Consider the following 21,542-nt stretch of genomic DNA (forward strand, 5'->3'; position numbering starts at 1 on the left):
TCAAATAAAAGTACATTTACAATTGCAATCCACTGTGTTACAATCTGTATGTTTACTGCTAAGTACTCCTCACTTACCTTGCCAGGCTTGCTTGGTTCTCGGAAATAAAATAAGTTAAAGAGTATTTTTTATACAAAAACAATTGGCCTAAATTTTCTGAAGGGTAAATACTGGATAATCCAGCTCCAAATCCAAATTGAGACATCATGCGAGCTACTAATACCATCAGTGTGCTGTTGTGCTAATCTGTCAGATGTATTAAAAGTGGTCCTTGCTATGTACAGTCCATCCTGACTCATTTCCAAATTACAGTCCGATAGTATATGGCATTTGAAACTCTAAATAATGAAAGTTACTGCTGATGTGCTTACAGTATAATTAATTGCCATTCGCTTTTCAAGTGCCTTTAGTGGTGCAGGGTATGGCCAAAGGTATACCAAGGGCATGGTTGCTTGCTCTTTCTGCCACAGGATCCATGCTGTACATCACTGATGAGGCCTAGCAAGTCAGAAACCAGTTTGGGTTTGCCTGTGTTCCCTTCTTTAGGGGTCCTTTCCTGGCAGTCAGTGATGGACGGCTCTCATGAGGAGCAGGGTCAGTACTGATTTGCATAATGTATTGCCTCTGTCTAGAGTGGTGCAGTAGGTGATGAACGATGGGTTGGAATGCAACCAAGACCGATTGCCCATGGTTTACACTATTTGCAAACATTTGATATTTTAGATAATATCTTCTAGTTAGACAGCCGTGTTTTAAATCAAATTTGATGGATTATTTTAACTTCTTTGTAGAACTAATATGTCAACATTTTATTTTGTAGGTCAATGAACTTGCTACAATTAAGCGTCCTCAAGAAAGAGGAGATATCCTGAAGACGTGGCACGAAGATGGCGGTATTATCATCATAGGCTATGAGATGTACCGTAATCTAACACAAGGGAAGAATGTGAAGAGTAAAAAAATAAAAGAAATATATCACAGAACACTGGTTGATCCAGGTAAGATGTTTGGTTTGCACAATTAGCTTTACAATTGCTTAGTGGGGTTGAATCTGGCCCTGTACCAATATTGCTGTGACAGTATGGTGCCCTGGACCATGTCCCCTATCTAGTGCCTGCCAGCATGCCTTTGAGTGACTGTACCCCACTAATAAGCGACTAGAGTAGCTCATACACAAATGGAGCTCTATGATAGAAGCTTTTGTGTGGCCGGATCAGCGTACATCCAGCATTGCCCATCAGTAGCCCTCCCCAACTTTGAGCTCAGGTCCAGCAACAGCAGTGGCGAGAATTCCAACCAGCGCTTGATCCCAGGTTTAGATCTAGATCATATAGTACATAGTTAACATAAGCAGGAGAGCGGGAATCACAAGCACCCCTCAACTGGGGCTGAGAGGGAACAACTAGGCCCCAAGAAGTGCAGGAGCCTGATGTAGAGTGGCATGACTCCCAAAAGGTGAAAAACTGGCCTCAACCCTCGGTGCCACTTATTCAGTACCAATTCTATACTGAAATCACTGTTCCCTCGCAGACTAGAGCCCTCATGGCTTTGGAACCAGTATTCTGTAACCCTGTGGGAGCAGAGAGCTTGGTGGAGGCATCTGGACTCAAGGGCAGCCATGGTAGCAAAATAGTCTCTGGAATTTTCTTTGACATTAGAGAGAGGTGAAAAAAAGCTGAGCGAGACACCGAAGATGAACCTAGCAGAAAGGTGCCTCTAACTGCAGGCGACAATTCTTTTGCACTGAACTTGGGATCTCCATACTGACCTGATTGACAAGACTTGCAAGCTGTGAACGTCATTGAGGGAAAGCTGTAAGTTCTTCTGGGGTTGGGAAGAGCAGTAAAGCAGAAACAGGGAATCCAAATCCAGACCTTGTGGGAACAGGCAACAAAAACCAATTAGGCAGCGTAGGGGATGGCCGCTGTAGGAAGCTGGCTCTATATATGGTATTGCCACTAGGTGATTAAACTGTGCACAGAGTCCCGGGGTTCCTCAAAAGTGTACAGAGCTCAATGTGAAACCTAAAGTGCTCTATTAGTGGTAGTGTAGCCGAGCAGCCTTAGGCCTAACACAGACATTTATTGCACAACATTGACCAATAATGTACACGGCGGAGATCCAGACGAATTTTAGAAAATATATACTTTGCATTTTATTTTAAGGCCAAGATCTTCGCAAAAAAGCGAAGTACAGTTCAATGTTGTACTGTGGGGAAAACAATATTGCGGACTGAAAGGCCAATTGGGGTACAGTTTTAGTGGAAGAACACTGCTACTGGAAACCTGGACAGCAGGGACTTGGTACTCTACAGTCAAAGTTGCATCAAAAGCCAGGCACAATGTGTGGGGGGAGGGCTACTGCAGCAGAACCTCATTTTTCACACCTTGGCCCTTACTAAACTCTAAGAGAGATTGGACCAGCTGGACAACATTACTAGGGGTCACTTATACCAAAAATGGAAGCAGTATTCTGAAACCTTCTACAGAAAAAACAACAGTGGAATTTTACCTGGTAAAGACTGCTTACTGGATTATTTCTCAAAAAATGCAAAGGTGCAACTAAAGAAAGAGATATGGTGATGATGTCCTTAAACTCTAAGGACTGGAGAGTTAAGAACTTGATTAACTGGCAGGACAAAGATGGAGATGTTGGCAGAATGCTGTGTCCTCATTTTAGTCCACTTTCTCTCCGTGAAGCAAGCTGTTTTGCCCGATATGTAAATCTTTGGCTGCGAACAGGCTGCTGGCTTAAGTCTGCTTCCCTGCAACACTCCATGTGTAAAATCGTGGAAAGAGCTATCCGTTCATGCAAAGCTAGGCTGCCAATGAGTACATGGATGGTTGGGATTCTGGGATTGGCCCGCCCCTAAAACCATCCTGCTCAAATCATCATTATGGTAGGGCACACTGGGCCTGTAGGTCTGAGAAAACCAACACAGGATTGGATCCTTCCCTGGAGGGAAATGGAGCTTAGAAGGGGTTGTGCACAATGGAGGTATATAGTTATTACTGGTAACTATTTTTTCCATCTTTGTCTTTTTTCCCTTCTTTATGACCCTTGGGCCTATCTGTGGTTTACTAACTGAAGATGAAAGTGTACTTAATAGTTTGGAAACTGACAATTCGTACTATGGGTAGTTCTTGAGTATACTAGACAGTGTAATTTGATCATTTTACCTTTCCTGCTGTTATGTCTATGTAATAAAAGGATTTAAAGCTGCAACATGGATAAACCCATTCACTTTCACAAAACATTATGATGTGGTTGTTCAATTAGAACAACAAGATCTAGTTGGACAAATAATCATTCAAACATTTTTTAAAACAATAGCACCATCTCATGCCTAAAGCCACCGCTAGAATTGCTGTGCAATTTATGCATAGCACCTGTATCTGCAGTCAACACATGCTACCAATGGATCATGTTACTTACCCTGTAAGCATCTATTCGTAGCGTGTAGTGCTGCTGATTCACATGAACCCTCCCGCCTCCCTGGCAGTTATTAGATGGTGACAAAATACCTACTATCTGATAGAGACATCAAGCTGCATATTCCTTACCTTTGAAATTCCCAGTCGTTAGGCTGGATCCGGAAACTTTTTCTGAGCAATACCACTTGCTTGCGTCGTCAGGTGGCTCCATTCGGCTCCGCGTGACGGCGGCATCAGTGTCGGTTAGGATGTCGCAGTGCCTATATAGGCACCACCCAGTTGTTTTTATTGACAGTCTGCAGCAAATAAACAACATACACTTCCGAAATCTTTTTCGCAAGTCCCACTTCTACCCACCGCCCAATAAGATACTTTCAACCAATATTTTCCGTTGTGTGGGTACATGTAGTGTAACTAGAAATCTGAAAGAAACACGTTAGTTAGATTCCTCACCTTAGAATATCCCCAGGCATCAGACTGGATCCGGAAGATTTTTCGTCAGCAATACCCCTTGCGCATCGCTAGGCGTCGTCTGCGGCTCCGCGTCCGCGTCCGTCGTCGGCGTCGTGCGCCGGAATGACGTCGTCTGAGTACTTAGACGCCGCCCTCGTGCGCTGACATCAGTTCTTCTTTTTTCCGCGCCAGTAAGCGCCGATCCGGGAGAGCTACCCCTTTAGTCAATTTTTGACTAACTTTTTTGACTCTTTTTAGTCATTTCTCGACTCTGGTGCCGGTAGGATGCCTGGTTTCAAGGCCTGCGACGACTGTCACCGACTGATGTCGGTGACCGATCATCACCGCCGGTGCCTGTACTGCTTGGGCCTCGACCACGATGCGGCGTCGTGGTCCGATTGTATGGCCCTGACCTCGAAAGCTAGGCGGCAGCGGTCCTGCAAGCTTCTCGAGCTTCGCCACTCGGCTCCGCGCCGCTCTCGATCCCGGTCCAGGAGGAGGTCCAAGGATCGGTCGCGTAGCCGCACTCGACATCGTCACTCGTCTGGCTCGAAGTCTTCGGGTAAGTCGAGGCACTCCAAGAAGTCCATGAAGCGACACCGCTCTTCGGACTCCCCTCGCCGGTCGCGCGACTCGGCCGAGGGTCCGGGTGGTTCCACCCCCGCGGCTCCTCAGGAGCCGCAGGTGCCGCGCAAGTCCCCATACCCGACGGTCCCTGGGACTGACGCGACGCCGGCGGAGGTCAGTGCCTTCCTCTCGGCCATGAGGAGCCTGGCCCCGCCGTCGACGCCCGCTGGCGCGCCTTCGGGCCCCGCGGACTCGACTGGGCGACCTCGCGTGCCGGCGGCTCCGGCCCCGGTGCCGTTGGAGGCTCCGGCCCCGCAGGTCCCCGAGGGGCCCGAGCCTGGGCCCCCGTCGACGCCGGTCGACCTCGTTACGCCTCCTCCGCCGGCGCCGACACAGATACCGCCCCCGACGCCGGCTCCGGTCGACGTCGATCCCCGGTTCAGCCCCTGTCCGGTCCCGACGCCGATGCGGCGCCGCCCGACGCCGCATCCGACGCCGCATCCGACGCCGCTAGAGACACATATTGTCTATCGACCGGCTCCGATCATTCCTCCTGTTTACCAGGAATCAGATGACGGGGGCGACTGGGAGGGGTCTGATGACCCTATGGCCCTTCAGAGCCAACTTGCACAGGACTGGGCAGATGAACTGGGGGAGGCCAGTGGGTTGGATACCTCACCGGACACTGGATTCATCTCTCCTCCGACTGTGGCTTCAGAGGAGGGTGTGCAGCTTTTTCTGTGGTGCTGCGCAAGGCGGCCGAAGCCCTTGACCTTGAGCTGCCTGCCGTGGCTGTGAGGACTAACATCCTCACTGAGGTGCTTCAGTCTGCCGCATGCTCCACTGAGCCTCTGCTGCCATTCAATGAGGCCCTCACTGACGTTCTGCAGGGCACCTGGTCCAAGCCCTCCACAGTCCCTCCTGTGGATAGAACGTTGCCAGGCGCCACCGCCCTGCTCCGGGCGACCCCAGTTTTCTGTCCCAACACCCCACCCCCGAGAGTCTGGTTATCCAGGCCTCTACCTCCCAATCCTCCTTCCCGTCCGCTCCTCCGGACCGGGATTCCAAGAGACTGGAACAGTTTGGTAAGAAGCTGTTCTCTTCGCTCAGTTTGGGCCTGCGGTCTTTGAACACCGCCTGTCTCTTGGACCGTTATTTCCACTCTCTGTGGGATGCGGTGGAGGACGTGCTGCCACTGTGCCCGGAGGAGACCCGGGCGCTGCTTTCCTCGGCCCTGGCCGATGGGAGAGATGCAGCGCGCCATGCAATCCGATGTGGGCTTGCCACTACGGACTCGCTGGGTAGGGCGATTTCTACCACGGTGGCGCTTCAACGTCACGCCTGGCTGCGGTCCACGTCTTTTTCAGGGGATGTCCAGAGCACCCTCATGGACATGCCTTTTGATGGCGCTCGCCTTTTTGGTAAAAAAGCGGACAGTGCGCTGGCTCGCTTCAAGGACTCCTGGGCTACGGCCACATCCTTGGGCCTCTCGGCTCCGCGGCCACAAACTTCCGCTTTTCGCTCCTTTCGTGGCCAAGGAAGGGGCACCTCCTCACGTCCGCCTAGCCACCGGCCGCAGAACCAACCTGCACGCGGTCGCGGACGTGGTTTCCGCCGAGGCGGTACTGGAGGACGACGCGGTCAGTCCACATCCACCCCAGCAGCATCCGCCTCAAAGCCTTCCTAGTCCGCGCTTTCAGGCCCATTCCACGCCAGTGGGCGGCAGAGTTCGCCATCACCTGCTCCACTGGCGTTCCATCACGTCAGACAGGTGGGTGCTGCAAATCGTCCGAAGGGGCTACTCTTTCCCCTTCGAGTCGACCCCTCCAGCCATGCCACCGCAGCACCACCGTATCTCGGGGGATCATTTGAATCTTCTCCACGAGGAAGTTTCGGCCCTCTTGGCCAAGGGGGCCGTCGAGCGTGTTCCGAGCCCAGAAGTAGGTCGTGGTTGTTATTCCCACTACTTTCTGGTTCCCAAGAAGGGCAACGGGGGCCTACGCCCTATTTTGGACCTCCGGAACGTCAATGCCTTCCTCCGGAAGGAACGGTTCAAAATGTTGACTTTGGCTCAGGTTCTAGCTGCCCTCGACCCTGGAGACTGGATGGTAGCGTTGGACTTGCAGGATGCATATTTCCACATCCCCGTCCTGCCGGCCCACCGGCGTTACCTGCGGTTCACGGTGGGTCAGGAGCACTTTCAGTTCACCATGCTCCCCTTCGGCCTTACCAGTGCCCCTCGGGTGTTCACGAAAGTGATGGCGGTGGTCACGGCTCATCTGCGCAGATCAGGGGTTCCAGTCTTCCCCTATCTCGACGACTGGTTGTTGAAGGCGGGCTCGCCCCAGGCAGTCGTCTCCCACCTCCAGACTACGGCGGATCTCCTGCATTTGCTGGGGTTTTCCATCAACGTGCCGAAGTCACACCTGAGCCCCTCTCAGAAGCTCCTCTTCATCGGAGCGGTTCTCGATTCGGCGCAATTCCGGGTTCATCCCCCGGAACAGCGGGTCCGGGATATACAGGCCCTGATTCCCATCTTTCGGCCTCTATCCTGGGTTTCGGTCAGGCTAGTGTTGCGGCTTCTGGGGCTGATGGCCTCCTGCATCCTACTAGTGCATCACGCCAGGCGGCGCATGCGAGCTCTGCAGTGGGACCTGAAGTTTCAGTGGGCCCAGCATCACGGCAACCTGTCCGACCATGTCTTGATCTCGGAGGGCACTGCGCAGCAGTTGCAGTGGTGGCTCACGGACCGCGATTGGGTCACGGGCAAGAGCCTCTCCCTACCCCTACCGGAGCATGTCGTAGTGACGGATGCGTCCCTCCTGGGATGGGGTGGCCATATGGGAGAGGCGGAGATCAGAGGCCTCTGGTCTGCGACCGAGTCTCGCCTCCACATCAACTTGTTGGAGCTGAGAGCGATCCGACTTGCACGAAAAGCCTTCCATCCCTCTGTCCGGGGAAGTGTCGTGCAGGTGTTCACGGACAACACCACCGCCATGTGGTATTGCAACAAACAGGGCGGGGTGGTGTCGTGGACCCTTTGTCAGGAGGCTCTGCGCCTCTGGGCATGGCTGTAACACCAGGGCATTACCCTGGTGGTTCAACATCTGGCGGGCTCTCTGAACGCCAGAGCAGACGAACTCAGCTGCCGGTGCATGATGGATCACGAATGGTGTCTGAACTCCGAGGTGGCACAAGGTCTCTTTCAGCAGTGGGGAGAGCCTTGGTTAGATCTATTCGCCACCGACGAGAACGTGCAATGTCGGCAGTTCTGCGCGTTGGAATTTCCAAAGCGGCACTCGCTCGGCGGTGCTTTTCGTCGCGAGTGGAGTTGCGGTCTGTTGTACGCCTTTCCGCCTATACCACTTCTGCCCAGAGTGCTGAAGAAGATCAGGCGCGACCGGGCCCAAGTCATCTTGGTGGCTCCGGATTGGGCACGAAGGTACTGGTATCCCGAGCTACTCAGTAGGTTGACCGATCCTCCGATACATCTGCCCCTTCGGGAGGATCTTTTGTCGCAGCAGCAGGGGACGGTCCTCCACCCGAACCTGTCCAGCCTCCACCTCCATGCGTGGAGATTGAGCGGCGGCAGTTGATGCCATTTGACTTGCCTCCTGAAGTCTGTGATATAATTCTGGCAGCCAGGCGTCCCTCCACAAAGACGGTATACGCCTGCCGGTGGAACAAATTTGTGGCATGGTGCACAGCAAAGGCTGTGGATCCCCTTTCCGCCCCTCTTTCTGAGGTTCTCCGCTTTCTTCTTTCTTTGGCCCGGCAGGGCTTTGCCCTGGGCATCTTGAAGGGTTATCTTGCTGCCCTCTCTGCCTTCTTGCGGCTTCCTGATCAGCCCTCTTTTCAAGTCCCCTGTAGTGTCACACTTTCTTAAAGGCATTACTCACATGTTCCCTCCTGTCCCTTTCGTAATGCCTCAGTGGGACTTGAATCTTGTCTTGACATTCCTGATGTGCGCTCCCTTTGAGCCTCTTCACAATTGTCCTCTTCGTCTTCTAACTCTTAAGACTGCTTTCCTGGTAGCCATCACCTCGGCTAGACGGGTGAGTGAGCTCCAGGCTCTATCGTCCAAGCCTCCTTTTCTATCTGTTCATCCGGACAAGGTTGTCCTTCGGCCTCGTCCTTCCTTTCTACCGAAAGTGGTGACCCCCTTTCATCTTGGGCAATCTGTCACCTTGCCCACCTTCTTTCCGCCTCCGCATCCTTCCAACGAGGAAGAGCGGCTCCACCGTTGGACCCAAAACGTGCGCTCTCCTTTTATTTGGACCGCACAAAACAGTTCCGAGTGGACGACCAGCTTTTCGTTGGCTACGTGGGTGCAAAGAAGGGAAAAGCTGTGCACAAACGGACCATCTCCCGGTGGGTCGTTTTGTGTATAAAAATCTGTTATTCCTTGGCAAAAAAGGACCCTTCTGTTGGGCTGCGAGCCCATTCTACTCGGGCCACGGCGGCTACTACTGCTTTGGGACGGGGAGTCCCTTTGCAGGACATCTGTCAGGCGGCAACGTGGGCTTCGCTGCACACGTTTGCCAGGCATTATTGCCTAGACAGCCAAGTCCGGAGGGATGGCTTCTTTGGCCGTTCTGTCCTCCAGGACTTTCTGGTGTGATCTTGGTTCGCAGACCCACCACCGGGGTTGGTATTACTTGGGTATCTATTCTAAGGTGAGGAATCTAACTAACGTGTTTCTTTCAGATGAACAAGTTACTTACCTTCGGTAACGATGTATCTGTAAGAAACATTAGTTAGTTAGATTCCTCACCGACCCACCCAACCTCCCCGTTCTGCAAACTGACATCTAGGGTTAAGGCTATCCCTTTCAGGGCCCTAGAATTTTTTGGCACCAGTGTCGGTCTCTTGCATGGCTCTGCGTTCCTGGCGCGGAAGGCTATGTACAAGAACTGACGTCAGCGCGCGAGGGCGGCGTCTAAGTACTTCGACGTCATTCCGGCGCACGACGCCGACGACGGACGCGGAGCCGCAGACGACGCCTAGCGACGTGCAAGGGGTATTGCTGAGGAAAAATCTTCCGGATCAAGTCTGACGCCTGGGGATATTCTAAGGTGAGGAATCTAACTAACTAATGTTTCTTACAGATACATCGTTACCGAAGGTAAGTAACTTGTTCAACACTGGCATCGGTGTGGGGCTCATTAATCTGAGATGTTTGGTACCAAACGTCTTAGCATTCGGTGAAGCTATCATGGAGCTGTGGAACTTGTATTGATAGGCTCATAGCCATGTACTCAGATGGCGCTTATAATGTCCAAGAATGGACTTACACACTAAAGGGGGCATTTCTGCACATGCAGGTATGCCCTCACAACCGGTATAGTGCACCCTGCCTTAGGGCTGTAAGGCCTGCTGTAGGGGATAACTTACTTATGCCTCTTGCAGTGCTGACAGGCCTGGCACACAGGGATGTGTGCCAGGTCGACTCTTCACTGTTTGCTGCACCAAAACACGCAGTGGCAGTGTGCATGTGTTCGGTGAAGGGTCTCGAAGGGTGGCATAATACATTCTGCAGCCCTTAGAGACCCTCTCTGGTCACACTGCCCTTGGTACCATTGGTACCTTTTAGAAGGGACTTATGTGGGCCAGGGGTGTGTCAATTGTTGGAACAAAGGGGCAGTTTGGGGAAAGAACACAGGTGTTGGGAACCTGATTAGCAGTCAGGGACAAAGTGGGGTGTAACCATGCCAAAATGACTACTTTTCTACAAGATGTAACTGCAGAAAGATATTTTTGCAACTCACAAGAACACAAAACATTTAATTATATGCCCTTGTAAGATACAGATGAGACTGTATGTGAGAAGCAAGGTTATTCTAGTGAATGTTGAATCTCGTTCCTGACATACGTCACTTCAGGGGTGTTCGAAATATAAAGTATTTAAAATACAAATTACATTTTAAAAAACACGCACATTCATTCAGAGTACATCCTTATGTACTCAACTAGCCAAATATTGGTTCATATTTTATTTATATTAATACAATGATAGTGTCTGTACTATAATGTTCTTCATAGAAGACTCATACCTAACACGGGAAAACCTCTCCCCAATCAAAACCCTTATTTTCCAAAGCACGACTTGTGTTATCTGCTATCCATGTTTATATATATATATATATATATATATTGTGCTCCCAGCCACTGATGAATCAGTATTTTGAAGGAGAATTGCTTATATTCTTTAAAAGTTCATGAATCTTTTTGCAAGTATATTGTTTTACTCTGTCCTGGAGAACCTAATAAGTGATGCATGGAGTAAGTGCTGGAATTTGTATTCCCGAGTCCTTAAATGGTTGAAAATAAATTGAATTTGGTGTAATGCATGCTTCATTATGTACCTTGTGATCATACCTTTCTGTCAGTTTTCCTTTCTTTACAAGTGAAGTGATAATAAAGAAGGTATTTGAGTATGTTGAAATTATTCAAACATTAAATGCTATGTGTTCTTTGTTGTAGGTCCAGACTTTGTTATCTGCGATGAAGGACACATTTTAAAAAATGAAGCTTCTGCTATTTCAAAAGCCATGAATTCAATACAGACCAGGAGAAGGATTATCCTCACAGGAACACCACTTCAAAATAATCTCATAGAATGTAAGAAATGGTTTCCTTACATTGCTTCTAGAGACACAACAATGTTTTTATTTGTATTTTATCTTTAAATCATATTGTAAGTTGTTTTTAAGATTATAAGTCATGTCTGGGTCACTATGTGATGTGCTGCCTTTGCAAAGCATTCCTAATTATATTTAAATGAGTAATACATGCACTTATCTTTGGCTATTACTTCTGCACCAAATGGCACTTTAGTAACTGGTGGCCTTTTTCTCTTTTTCATATAAATTGTTTGCATCACATAGAAAATAGTGTGATCACTACTTTTTCGATTGCTTCCATAACTGGCTAACAAACTTGCTTGCTTTTTACCACAAGAAGGTGATGCATTCTCTCATCAGCCAGTTTTAATGGATAACAGAGACCTTTATTGTAGACATTATGCTTTGCAACGCTTTCTCATACTTTACACTTTCTTTGATTATTTGGTTTGTAATGACATACAATCTAATAATAAGTAAGTTCAAAGGTGCAGCCTTATTAGCACGTTAATTCTTTTAAGTGAAAACCTGAGATTGGTTCTGCAGCATTGATTCTTTCATAGATTGACATACTTGAATTATCCCCCATCATCAAACTGGAACTCCTCAGTTAGACAAGGTTTAAGCAGTGGTGTCTACATATACTCATTTAACATTGCTCGTTCCACCTCGTTTAATGGCCTTTGCTCTGGCATGTGAGGTGTAACGCCACTTTACTTAGCCCACACTTTCTACCGCATCTAACAGAAAATGAGAAGAATAGTGGGAGAGGGGGATTTAGACCTCTGAAGGCAAACATAGTACATCTGTTGCTTTCTTCCTAAGCATTTGGCTTCATCGTGTGGTATTTGTCCAGGAAGCTGTTAAAACAGAGACACATACATGCAATCAGCGCCTGTGATGACGCTCTCCTCAACAGCCTGTTCAATGATGCCCAAGTTATTCTCCAAATCCTTTTTGACCAGGAACCAATAGTCTATGACCATCTCTTGTTCAGCACCAGATTCCTCTTCAACAACAATATCTTTGCCAATAAGTATCAACTCAGTAATAACAAATGTGCCAATTACTGCCATTATTCTTCTTCTCTCTCAATGCTGTTGCATTAAAATTAACCCACTGCCTTCTATGCAAATTGTTGATGGTGCCACCTTGCATCTGACAGACAGAAAATGTTAACGGCAATGATGACCAAGTCTTCAGTGATGGCCATGATAATCTTTAGAACTCACTAGCTACAAGTTAGCAAGACCTCAACATACACTCTTAAAAAGAAGAGCTTAATAGGATGGAGTACAACAACGGGCTTATCCACTCTCATGAGGTACCACTTATCTACCTCCTCCTCCAATGTACTACATTTTTGGCAGATTTCCTTGACTCCCTCGAGGGTACATATTTTGTACAATTTCTACAATACATGCCCAGTGCTGGCTCCTCAGGACATGCATGGACCTCGAACCCCAACCCAATCTGCTGCCCTAATATTTCGATACCAAAGGTGATGATGGACGGAGCGTTTGAGCAAATCAAACGCTCACCCCCAGTCAACTGATCTGGGTTTAATCCATCATCATTCTTTAGCTCACTCCACCACCATTCTTTAGCTCACTCCACCACCCCGGTTCAGACATGGCCATATGCAAATCAGTCTGACCCTGTGCCTCATGGGAACAGTCCAGCCCGAACTTCCAAGACATGTCTTCCCTGGACCGGAAACAAACATCCTGGGACCGGTTTCGGGTTCATAACCCTCATCAGCCAGGCTATCTTGAATCCAGTGGCAAAGTGAGCAAGGGACCCACGTCTGGGCATACCCTGCCAACTTAGGGCGAACAAAGCGATACCAAAGGGGATGATGGACGGAGCGTTTGAGCAAATCAAACACTCACCCCCAGTGAACTGATCTGGGTTTAATCCATCATCATTCTTTAGCTCACTCCACCACCCCAGTTCAGACATGGCCATATGCAAATCAGTCTGACCCTGTGCCTCATGGGAACAGTCCAGCCCGAACTGCCAAGACATGTCTTCCCTGGACCGGAAACAAACATCCTGTGACCGGTTTCGGGTTCATAACCCTCATCAGGCAGGCTATCTTGAATCCAGTGGCAAAGTGAGCAAGGGACCCACATCTGGGCATACCCTGCCAACTTAGGGCGAACAAAGCGATACCAAAGGGGATGATGGACGGAGCGTTTGAGCAAATCAAACACTCACCCCCAGTCAACTGATCTGGGTTTAATCCATCATCATTCTTTAGCTCATTCCACCACCCCAGTTCAGACATGGCCATATGCAAATTAGTCTGACCCTGTGCCTCATGGGAACAGTCCAGCCCGAACTGCCAAGACGGACGGACGCGTCCCTTCTGGGCTGGGGCGGCCACGTTGGAGAGACGGAGATCAGAGGACTCTGGTTTCCAGCGGAGTCCCAGCTCCATATAAACGTTCTGGAGCTTCGGGCGATCCCACTTGCACTGAAGGCATTCCTTCCCTCAGTCAAGGGGGAAAGTAGTGCAGGTGTTCACAGACAACACCACCGCCATGTGGTACTGCAATAAACAGGGCGGGGTGGGGTCTTGGACCCTATGTCAGGAGGATCTGCGCCTCTGGACATGGCGAGAACATCAGGGCATTTCCCTGGTGGTTCAACAGTTGGCGGGTTCTCTGAACGCCAGGGCGGTCAGCTGCCAGTGCTTGATGGATCACGAATGGCGTCTGAACTCGAATGTGGCGTAAGGTCTCTTTCAGCCGCGGGGAGAGCCTTGGTTAGATCTATTCGCCACCAAAGAGAACGCGCAACGTCATCAGTTCTGCGTGTTGGAACTCGCTAGGTGACTCTTTTCGTCGCGTGTGGAGTTGCGGTCTACTATACTCCTTTCCGCCTATACCACTTCTACCCAGAGTGCTGAAGAAGATCAAGCGCGACTGGGCCCAAGTCATTCTTAAGGCTCCAGACTGGGCTCGAAGAGTATGGTGTCCCGAGCTACTCAGCATGGCTATCGATCCCCCAATCCGACTGCCTCTTCGGCAGGATCTTCTATGGCAACAGCAGGGGACGGTCCTCCACCCGAACCTGTCCAGCTTCCACCTCCTTGCGTGGAGATTGAGCGGTGGCAGTTGACGTCTTTTGACCTACCTCCCGAAGTTTGTGATGTAATCTTGGCAGCCAGGTGTCCCTCCACTAAGACGGTATACGCCTGCAGGTGGAATAAGTTTGTGGCATGGTGCAGAACAAAGGCTGTGGATCCCCTTTCAGAGGTCCTTCTATTCCTCCTTTCTTTGGCCCAGCAGGGCTCTGCTCTGGGCACTATCAAGAGCCATCTTTCGGCCATTTCAGCCTTTTTATGGCTTCCATATCAACCTTCCCTTTTCAAGTCCCAGGTTATAAATTGATTCTTGAAAGGCATTACTATCTGTTCCCTCCTGTTCCATTCATAATGCCTCGGTGGGACTGGTTCTGACATATCTAATGTGTGCTCCCTTTGAGCCACTTGACAACTGTCCTCTTCGTCTTCTCACCTTAAAGACACCTTTCCTGGTGGCCATCACCTCTGCCAGAAGAGTGAGTGAGCTCCAGGCTCTTTCTTCTAAACCTCCTTTTCTCTCTGTCCATTCGGATAAAGTGGTTCTAAGGACTCGTCCATCTTTTCTGCCGAAGGTTGTCACTGCCTTTCATTTCGGGCATACCATCACTTTGCCTACCTTCTTTCTGCCTCCGCATCCCTCAATAGACGAAGAGCGGCTCCACCGTCTGGACCCAAAACATGCGCTCTCATTCTACCTGAACCGCACACAGCAGTTCCGGGTGGATGACCAGCTCTTTGTTGAATATGTGGGTGCCAAGAAAGGTCAGGCCGTGCACAAGCGAACCATCTCTCGGTGGGTCGTTCTGTGCATAAAGGCTTGTTATTCTTTGGCTAAAAAGGAGCCTCTGGTGGGGCTGCGCTCCCATTCTACCATGGCGACAGCAGCCACTACTGCTTTGGGACGGGGAGTTCCCTTGCATGACATCTGTCAGGCAGCTACATGGGCCTCACTGCACACGTTTACCAAGCATTACTGCCTGGACAGCCAAGTCCGGTGAGACAGCTTCTTTGGCAGTTCTGTTCTCCAGGATTTTCTGGTGTGATCTTGGTTTGCAGGCACACCACTGGGGTTGGTATTGCTGGGGTATCTATTCTATGGTAAGGAATCGATCACTACGTGTTTCTTTCAGATGCACAAGTTACTTACCTTCGGTATATCTGTAAGAAACATTAGTAGTGATAGATTCCTTACAGCCCCACCCATCCTCCTCCTTCTGCGAATAGATTTTTAGGGTTAAGGTCATCCCTTTCAGGGCCCTAGTTTCATGGCACCAGTGGTCAGTTTCTTGCATGGCTCTACGTTTCTGGTGCGGAAAGTCGTGTACAGAACTGACGTCAGCGAGCGTGGGTGCGTCTAAGTAGCTCCAGCGATGTCATTCCGGCGCCAACGACGCACGCGGAGCCGCACAACGACACCTACCGATGCGCAGGGGTACTGCTGACGAAAACTTTCCGTATCCAGTCTGACGCCTTGGGGTAATTCTAAGATAAGGATTCTATCACTACTAATGTTTCTTACAGATATATTGTTACCGAAGGTAAGTTACTTGTGCGTCAGCACTTTTGATGCAACCACCCAAACCAAGACAAATTGGTACTGAATACAAGGGTGGTCTTCCTCCTGAAGCTTGTGATTCATGTAGCCAATTGATTACTCTGGCAGCATTTATTGCTCTGCTTCACCAACCCATCACTCCAAAAAGCGGAGGAGACACTCCATCGACTTGACCCTAACAATGCTCTGAGCATTTACATTGACAGCACAAAAGAGCTTCACATCAATGATCAGCTCTCTTGAGTTTTATGTGACAAAGAAAGGGAATCCTGTGCAAATCTAATCCCTGTCAAATTGGATTGCCTTCTGTATCAAAATTGTTTGCAATGACCAAAAAAACCACTCTAAAGGCCTTAACCTCTTCAGCGCGGCGCCGATTTCCACGCCACGCTGAAGATTCCGTGCGCGGGCGGGGCCATGACGGAACGGTTCCGTCATGAGCACAGCTCAACCGACATGCCTGACGGAACCGTTCCGTCATGCGCGTCGAAGGGGTTAAGCTCTCACCACCAAGGCCGCTACAACAGCAGTGGCACAAGAGGTACATCTAATACACATCAACCAGTAGGCGACATGGGTCCCACTACACAACTTGGCAAAACACTTCTGCCTCAACTTGCGGGTCCTTGGGGGAGGGCACTTTGCTCACTCCACTCCACAAGTCCACTCGCCAAGCCCTTTACGAGAGTACTGCTATGGTAGCTATCTAAATGTGAGGCATTTGCAATTAGAAGTATCCACCAGAAGAACAAGCTGATTACCTTTGGTAAAACTCTGTCTAGAGAATATCCCAGATTCCTCACTGCTCTACCACCTCCCGTTTTATGGAGTGGACCACTTCAATATATAAAAAGGCCACAATTTACAATCTAGCACACTGCCCCAGCATATTGTTCAATACTTTGCGTGTGGTGATGAGGAAAGAGAAAGTTGATGAAACCTACGTCAGCATACTAGGATTGTGCTCATTTGTGACTCCCAATTTGTCACTTCTGTGCAGTATGAAGCCACTGTGGAAGCTCAGAACTCTGCTTACCGGTGTGCTGAGCACTGCTACAAAAACAAAACTTCTAGATCACTTGTGGTGCCTGTGGGCTCTGTAAAGGTGAGAAATCTGTGAGTATTCACCTGAAAAGACTTTACAGTATAACGTGTTCTGGTTGGGCAGTGCATCTTTACACCTGGAAGTGCAATCACAGATTCTTATTTGCACTAAGCTGGGCAAAATCTATTTCACAAGCATGCACCTTACAGGCTGGGCATTGTCTAATAATGTGAACAGTGTGGATATGTCCCTAGCCCTGATTAGCAGGGTTTTCTATCATAGGTTTTCCATAGTCAAATTGCTGGTGACAGTTACTGGATCTCCAGGAACCTAACGCGTAGATCAGGAAGCCAGTATTCATGGCAAGTTCAAGGCTCTTACCTACAGCCTCAAGTCGGTGTGCGTGTTTATACCAAGTGCTTGTCTCCATTTGCAGCCGATCTGTGCAAAAAAATTGCAAGTTTGTTCCAGTACTTGGATGATTGGCTGCTGAAGGCTTTTTTCCTGTACTTAATTTAGGATCTGGCTCTGTATATACTATACCACAAAGAGGTATAGTGGGCACAGAGTTCAGTAAGTCCCCAACGGTATGGCTGAATTTAAAGTAGATAATACCTTACTTTAGAATTTAGTGCTAGCTGGGAAGAGCAGTTAGGCTTATCAGAGGGTAGTGTGAATGCATTTGATATGCATACTCATACAAGGCAGAAACACACATTCAATGACTGCCTCCAGGCCAATGTTTGTAGAAACATATTACTCTGTTAACTTTTATTTCTAGAAACCACGTTGAACTCCGTTACAAGTAGACTTTTAGGCAATATTTTCACATTACTGTCCATTTGTTTATATAGCATCAAACAATACTTTGCATGTGCATGAAATGCTTTTCAATACAGAAAGATTTTAGGGTCACACTTAGTACAATACAGTGAGAGACCAATGCAACCCTATGGGAAAAGACAGGTGACTAACTTATAGGTAAGTAAGTGGTTTTCAATTTCAGTCCCTGGAGGTTTGGGTCAACACTGGGCCAGGGTCTGACCAACGTAGGTACTGCACCACCACCACCACCAGCAGCACTGAGACGGCCAGGTGCAGAGGTCACTGGGCCCAATGTTATCCTATGGAGGCTGGGTGCACCTCGAAGAGGCACCAGTTACAGGTAAGTACCTGCAGTTCAGGAACACAGGCCCTGGGGGTTATGATCAGCACTGGAGGGGGCACCAAACAGCACAGAGACTGCTCCACCAGCTACATAGGGGCGGCCAGGTGCAGAGTGCAAAGGAGGCATCTGGAGCCCTGTTGAAACCATTGGAGATTCTTGATTGGGGAAAACGACTGCAGGCTCGGTTCAAAAGGATGTCTGAAGGAATCGCACAACTGGATAGGTAAGTTGGATAGTGGAGGGATGCCGAGACACCGTTCGCTTGGGCACACCAAGGCTGTGGGGCTGTGGGTGCCCTTAGGCATCAGGTTTTTTCACCAGATCCAGTCAGGGGGACCCTTCAGGTTGAGGCTGCAGGCATCAAGGGGAAGGTCAGGAGAGCTTGTCCATTGCTGAATGCAAGGTCAGGATCGCCGGGGAGACTTCACTGAGTCGGTGGGCCACCTGGACTCTGGCCGTGGGCGTCGGGTGCAGAGTGGTGCAAGTGTTGCGGATCCACGTTGATCTGGAGTCCTTGTGTTGGTTTCTTGCCGGACAATTCTGGTGTCCATGGGAGACAAGAGTGTTTGTTAATGACAGTGCAGGTCCCCGGGGGTTCTAGGAGGTTGCTGGCTGTGGGACACGCCGGTTTCTTGAAGCAGGGTCGCTGGAGGAGGAGACAGGTCGATAGGTTTCAGGCGATGTCAGTTGTCGTCTTCTCCACTGCTGCACAGCTCTTAGGTCCTTCTTCATAGGTCATCGAATTTGAGGAACAAGGTTCAGGGGAGCACTTAAAATACTAAATTTAAGGGTGTTACTGAGGTCGGAGGCAGTAGCCAATGGCTAGTGTTCCCTAGGGTGACTACACCCTTTGGCTGCCCCCTCCCTTTGCAGAGAGGGGCACATGCCTGTTCCTATTGGGCCTAGTTCTCCAATTCAAGATGGAAAATTTCTAACAGGGGGATTTATCTCAGCTCCTGGCAACCCTACCAGGCTAAGGTGGACACTCCTACTCTGCTTACTACTTTTTCCGCCTGTCCTAATGCCAAAAGTGGGGCCTGGACAGGGAGGGGTGGGCCTCTCCACTAGTTGGACCTGCCCAAATAAGCACATCGCAAGGTGAGAGCCTGTTCTTGCCAGGGGAGATGTGAAGCACCTCCTCCCATAGCAGGCTTTGTTCTTGACCTCCAAAAGCACAAAGGCTCTCACCCCATGAGGTCAGAAACCTGTATGGTGGTGGCTGGCTGGCGGGTCCAGTCAGCCAATACACTAGAAGCTGATCGTTTTTCAGGGGGCATCTCGAAGATTGCCACTGAGTGCATTTTATAATAAATTCAACACAGCACAATTGTGTGTTTATTATGCTGAGAAATGTGGTACCAAACTTCCCAGTTTTCAGTAAAGCCATCATGGAGCTGTGTGGTTCGTAATGAGGAACTCCCAGCCCTTGTACTTAAAATGGCTTCACTGCACTTACGATGTCTGTGGATGGCACACACTGTAGGGGCATGTTGCTCATTCATCTATACTCTTACCTGTGATATGGTGCACCCTGCCTTAGGGCTGTAAGGCCTGCTAGAAGGGTGACCTACCCATGCCACAGGCAATGTTTGTGGCCATGGCCCACGGGGAGGTATGCCATGTCGACTGTTCAGTTTGGTCAGCACCAAAACACGCTGCCTGCAATGGCCGTGTGTTGGTGTTAAGGTGAGGGGTCTCTGGGGGTGGCATTATACATGCTGCAGCCCTCAGAGGCCCTATCTGGTCACAAGGCCCTTGGTACCAGGGGTACCCTTTACAAGGGACTTACATGTGGCCCATAGGTGTGCCTGTTGTGGAAACAAAGGTAAAGTTTTGGGAAAGAACACAGGCGCTAGGGCTTGTTAGCTAGGTCCCAGCACACACTCAGTCAAGTTGGCATAAGGTATCTGGCAAAAAGGTAAGGGGTAACCTTGTAAAAAGAGGCACTTTCCTACACTTAAGCCAAGTCAGTACTGCTATTTAGTTATTGTGTTGCCCAGTCCTTCGCTTGTACATTTTCTCTCCCTGGAGGATGGGTCCAAAATATGTTCCACACTATTCAAGTCATACCTGTCTGAGGATAGCGGAACGACTACCTTCTCGCAAGTGGCATCAAGACCATCCAAGAACTCCATCATGGGCTACAGATATTTTTTCATGAGCAAGAGATGGTACTATACTATTTTGGTTTTCCTGTTGATGTGTCCTTTGAATGTAGCGCCCATGCTAAGCGTGACCAGCATCCTTTGAGGCATTCTGTTCAAATGGTGCTCAGAAACTAGATGTTAATTGGCTTTCTGTACGGCCTCATCATAAGAAGAAAGCACTGTTCGAGGCATATGAGCTGCAGATTAAACACTGTGCATACATCGCCATCTGGTGTTGGGCCCGGATGTTTGCAGTTTGTTTTTCCTCTTGGAAAGTCTTTGGAAGTCACGAGGTCGGTGACTCCTCCTTTGGTTCGTATTGCGCATGGGCTTCGGCTCCATCCTCAGATTGTTTTTTTCCGCCATCGGGCTCGGATGTAATACTTCGCGCTCCGGTTCCGAACTTTTCCAGTTCAGCGATCGACGCAAAATCCTCGCCCATCGAGTTCCTTCCGATAATAAATCATCTTAATCACCTTCTCTTCGGCACTTCTTCGATTCCGGTCGTCGACGGCGGCCTTCGGGCCTATTCCGGCTCCGGTCTCGGCTGATGGAAAGAACTCCCTTCAAGAAGTGCCGTCGATGTGGGTCCAAATTCCCCCACACCGATCTTCATGAGGTGTGCAACCTCTGCCTCTCCCCTGAACACGAGGCCCGAGATGTCCCGCCTGCAAGTCTTTTAGATCTAAAAAGACTATTCGAGATCGAAGGGCCAGACGCAACATGGCGCACTCCTCGACCTCCGCTCCAGTCGACATCTTCGGGGACGACGTCGAAGCTCTGGGACAGCAGAACATCGAAGAAGAGGACGACTACCTCGTCAGTGCTTCCGAGGCCGACGAATCAGATGTGGAGGACACCACCCCGGCGCAGAGGGTTGTGAGTACTATACCCCCTCCCACACGGATACCCAAAAAGGCATCGGTCACGCCTTCGAGCCTAGGCAAGACCAAGGATACGGCTTCTCACACCCCACCTTCGGGCCCGGTTAAGAAGCCTGTTAAGCCTTCCGGCAGCTCGGGCTCGAGCCAGCTTACCAGCGGTACCGAAAGACACCCTTCGGCACCGAAGAAAAAATCGGCCTCCACCTCCACACCGAGCCCAGCACCAAAGCCCTCCGTGTCGAAACCTGCCCTCTCGGTGCCGACCAAACATCATAAGGCCCTCGGCACCGACACTCCCGTGCCGAAGCCTCTTTCGGCACCGAACAAAAAAAATCGGAGGTCCCGAAGAAGCACGGCTTAGACTAGCCTAAAAAGCCGTCGGCCCCGAAAACCTCGGCGCCGACCGAACAACCAGTGTCGCAAGAACTTCTCACACCGGATCCTCTGCAAAAGACACTTACTAAGGATCCAAAAAACTGGACATTTGACACTGTCTTCAAAAAAGAGACACTTGGACAAACCAGCTCCACCTCCATCTCCAAAGAGGAAGGACACTGCTACCTCCCCTTTCAGAG

At 49.8% G+C, this 21,542-nt stretch overlaps 1 protein-coding gene across 2 annotated transcripts in view; it reads left to right on the forward strand.

The window, feature by feature from the left end:
* Positions 1-21,542, forward strand: part of ATRX (ATRX chromatin remodeler) — a 1,501,634-nt gene that overhangs the window by 815,910 nt on the left and 664,182 nt on the right. For both annotated transcript variants that reach the window (XM_085608236.1, XM_085608237.1), the window contains exons 19-20: positions 821-998; positions 10,938-11,075. In XM_085608236.1, the coding sequence (XP_085464362.1) occupies positions 821-998; positions 10,938-11,075 (316 nt within the window). The remainder of the gene's footprint in view (positions 1-820; positions 999-10,937; positions 11,076-21,542) is intronic.

This window comes from Triturus cristatus, chromosome 5_2, assembly GCF_964204655.1.
Source record: "Triturus cristatus chromosome 5_2, aTriCri1.1, whole genome shotgun sequence".
In the NCBI taxonomy this organism is placed as follows: Eukaryota; Metazoa; Chordata; class Amphibia; order Caudata; family Salamandridae; genus Triturus; species Triturus cristatus.